Genomic DNA, 3,722 nt, shown 5'->3' with positions numbered 1-3,722 from the left:
TGTAGACCCAGGCTGGCCTCGAACTCACAGAGATCCGCCTGCCCTCCCTCCCTCCCTCCCTCCCTCCCTCCCTCCCTCCTTCTCTCTTTCTTTCTTTCTCTCTCTTTCTTTCTTTCTTTCTTTCTTTCTTTCTTTCTTTCTTTCTTTCTTTCTTTCTTTCTTTCAGGTGGGATCTTCCCCAGACTGGTTTCTGTTCTCTAAAATTAAGCCATTCCCCTGCCTCAGCCTCACCTCCATAGTAGCTGGGACTATAGGTGTACACTATGGCACCTAGCCTATTTCTGATCTTATGTGAAAAAAGCCAAGCACCAGGTTGAGCCTTCCTATTCTCCTTCCTCCCGCATTGGCAGGACCAGTCCATGGGCAACTGGCAGATCAAGCGTCAGAATGGTGACGACCCGCTGATGACATATCGCTTCCCACCAAAGTTCACTCTAAAGGCTGGCCAAGTGGTGACGGTGAGCGGAAGGGCGTTTGGAACTTGGGAAGGGAGAAGTTGGCTTCGGACAGGAGCATTAAGAGTAAGCACTCTTCTTAAACTGTCTTTTTCCAGATCTGGGCTTCGGGAGCTGGGGCCACCCATAGCCCTCCAACCGACTTGGTGTGGAAGGCGCAGAACACCTGGGGCTGTGGGAACAGCCTTCGCACGGCCCTCATCAACTCCACCGGAGAAGTGAGTGTGCTGCAGCCGGCCTCTTGCTGGAGGAGGCGCCCCCTGGTGGCCGTAATGGGAGCCAGCTACCCCAAACCCAATGCAACCTGCCCATTTGGGATCGCTTTCCTGAGCCCAAGTGCCCACCCAGGAAGCAAGCTAGAAGTCTCTCCCCAGTAGGATGATGGGTGGAAGTCAGCCAGTGAATGGTGCTAGCCACAGACTCCAGCCTTAAGCACCGAGCTCCCAGTGGTGTCCTTCCTACATGTGTGTACAAGCACATCCCTTAGTTCAGAGCAAACAGCCAGTTAGATAGAGGGCAAAACTGGGAAGATAGGCTGCGCAGCCCGGGAAGATGGAGGGCAGAGCTGGGAAGATAGAGGCAGAGCCGGGAAGATAGGCTGCGCAGCCCCCACCCCTGACTCTCGCGCCTGGGTCTATGTCCCCACAGGAAGTGGCCATGCGCAAGCTGGTGCGCTCAGTGACCGTGGTTGAGGACGATGAGGATGAGGATGGGGATGATCTGCTCCATCACCACCACGTGAGTGGCAGCCGCCGCTGAGACCCAGCCCACATGGGTAGCCCTACCAGCCTAGGGCAGCTCTCCCGCCACCATGCCAAAGTCTTTTCATTAAAAAATGTTTTGGAATGCCACTCGCTGCCCTGGCCTTTCTTCTCTTTCCTTCCTTTACCTTGAACAGGGAACCCGGGTGCCTGGTAAGGAAGGGACTGGGAACTTTCCCACGGTGGCAGTGGACAGGGATCTTATTTGTCTGCTGAGGAGAGGAGGGGAGGACAGAGATGGCCCCAGCCCTGCCCTCTTCCCCACTGCCACTGCTTGCATCCTCTGTCCCCTATCCACCTGCTGCTACACGCTTCTTTTCCCGGATTTCCCTGCAACAATGTCTTCTCGTTCCTGTCCCCTCCCAAATTAACTATCTCCACCTTTGATCTCCCTCTCAGTTCCCCTGTAAGTTTCTCGGACTCAGGAGAGGGTGAAAGCCACACCTCTCGAAGCCTTCCTGGCTGTTTTCCTCTGCCATGTCCTTTCTCCCAGGCACAAGCCTCCCAAGTCCCTATTCACTTTGGCTCTCTGGGTACAGAGGCCACCTTCCTGCCCAATAGCCAGGAAACCAGAGGAGCCCAGAGCCTGGGTGCTGGTCCTAAGCAGTCACCTCCTGAGCCTTGTCTCCCTTCCCAGGGCTCCCACTGCAGCAGCTCGGGGGACCCCGCTGAATACAACCTGCGCTCACGCACCGTGCTGTGTGGGACTTGTGGGCAGCCTGCCGACAAGGCTGCCGGTGGCTCGGGAGCCCAGGTGGGCGGATCCATCTCCTCTGGCTCTTCCGCCTCCAGTGTCACAGTCACTCGAAGCTACCGCAGTGTGGGGGGCAGTGGGGGTGGCAGCTTCGGGGACAGCCTAGTCACCCGCTCCTACCTCCTGGGCAACTCCCGTCCCCGGACCCAGGTGAGTCTTCTCCTTGCCTCTTCCCCTACAGCGGGGCACTGCTCACCGAGCAGCCAGGCAGGGCAGGCCATGGGAGTGGGACCCTCCTCCTCGCAGCCTCTTTGGCACCCTGCCCCTCCTGTCTGAACCCCAGACTCGAGGACAGAGCCAGGGCCAGAGTGTGAGGGTTGGGGTCGGGAGGGAGAGGAGGACCGCAACTGTGCTCACACCTCTGCCTCCTTCTCTTCTCTCTTAGAGCCCCCAGAACTGCAGCATCATGTAATCTGGGACCTGCCGGGCAGGGGTGGGGGCAGAGGCCACCCGCTCCCTCCTCACCTCATGCCCACCTCCTGCTCTGCACCTTGTGGGAGCAGGCCTGAAGCCAAAGAAAAATTTAGTCCCGCTTTTGGTTTTTTTCTTCTATGTTTTTTTCTAAGAGAAGTTATTTTCTACAGTGGTTTTATACTGAAGGAAAAACAGGAGCAGAAAAGTCTCTGTCTCAGTCCTCAGTCCTTGCCTTGCTTCCTTTGTATCTGCCTTAAAACCCCAGGGCTTCACCTCGGAGCCGAGGGCGAGGATGCCGTTATAGAGTCTAGTTTTTGTCCCGCTGCCTTGGCCTCGCGCTCTTCCCAGAACCCTGTGATATGGTGCCTGAGAGGCAGGCGCGGAGCTCTCATCAGCCTCCTCCAGACAGCTGGCCCACTGCCGTGCCAGCTGCAGAGAAGGGGAGTGCAGAGGGGATGGCTGAGAGGTCAACCCCTCCCGGGTCCACTGCACTCGGCTGAGGCTCCTCCGCTGAGGCTCCTCGGCCTGCCTTACCCTCTTCCTGCCCCACCCCACCCCGAGCCTGGAGTCAATGGATTCTCCCAGGCACCTCTGCCTTGCTTGCTTTTTCTATAGTTTATTTAGACAAGAGATGGGATGAGGTAGAAGGAGGAGGGAGGGTAGTTTGAGCCCACCTTTTACCAGCTTTAGAGCCTGGTGGGCCCTGTCCAGTCACTGGAAGGCAAAGTCAAGTGGGGTACAGGGAAGAGCGAGAAAGTAGGGTGCTCGAAAGGGTGAGAGCCTGCTGGGGTCCTGCTACAGGCGAGGCCGGTGCGTAGAGGGTGTGGTGATTGGTGGGTACAGCAAACACTAAGGAGCCCTTCGCCCCATGTCCCATCTGCATCCCTGCTCTCCCTCCAAATCAATACACTAGTTTTTTCCATCTCGGATGCTGTCGTGTCTCTTTGTTGGGTGTCATGTGTGTTTTGAGGGGCAGACACATGCACACACAGGTGTCGCGTCACCGCATCGATGCTACCCAGCCTCCCCCTTACCTGGGGCCGTAGGAAGATGTGAAGGTGCATGTTGGCACCGTAGGGGGTGTCTGTGGAGACTGGCATTTCCGTCCTCACCTTCATCCGCCCTGCGCTGAGCCAGTACCTTCTAACCAGGGCCCTCAAGCTTGACTGGAAGACACAGGAACACAGTCGGAACGACTGGGTAGGGGGCGGCAGAGCTTCCCTTGCAAGAGGCCACGCCTGTAGTCCAGCCCTCTAGATGCTGTGGCACCCTGGTGGGCTGAGACTCTGGGCGTGGGAGGGGGGGTCAGGTGTGGCTCACACCTGTCCCTGTCGTCTC

At 57.5% G+C, this 3,722-nt stretch overlaps 1 protein-coding gene across 1 annotated transcript in view; it reads left to right on the top strand.

Moving 5' to 3' along the window:
* Window positions 1-3,310, top strand: part of Lmna (lamin A/C) — a 21,299-nt gene extending 17,989 nt beyond the window's left edge. The window contains exons 8-12 of the mRNA XM_050166446.1: window positions 351-458; window positions 554-673; window positions 1,104-1,193; window positions 1,854-2,120; window positions 2,356-3,310. Coding sequence (XP_050022403.1) covers window positions 351-458; window positions 554-673; window positions 1,104-1,193; window positions 1,854-2,120; window positions 2,356-2,382 — 612 coding nt within the window. The 3' untranslated portion in view covers window positions 2,383-3,310. The remainder of the gene's footprint in view (window positions 1-350; window positions 459-553; window positions 674-1,103; window positions 1,194-1,853; window positions 2,121-2,355) is intronic.
* Window positions 3,311-3,722: the final 412 nt, after the last annotated feature.

This window comes from Alexandromys fortis, unplaced genomic scaffold (assembly GCF_014885135.2).
Source record: "Alexandromys fortis isolate MF-2015 unplaced genomic scaffold, M_Fortis_MF-2015_v1.1 scaffold_152, whole genome shotgun sequence".
Taxonomy (NCBI): domain Eukaryota; kingdom Metazoa; phylum Chordata; class Mammalia; order Rodentia; family Cricetidae; genus Alexandromys; species Alexandromys fortis.
The sequence above is the reverse complement of the archived record's forward strand: the minus strand, read 5'-3'. Positions and strand labels throughout refer to the sequence as shown.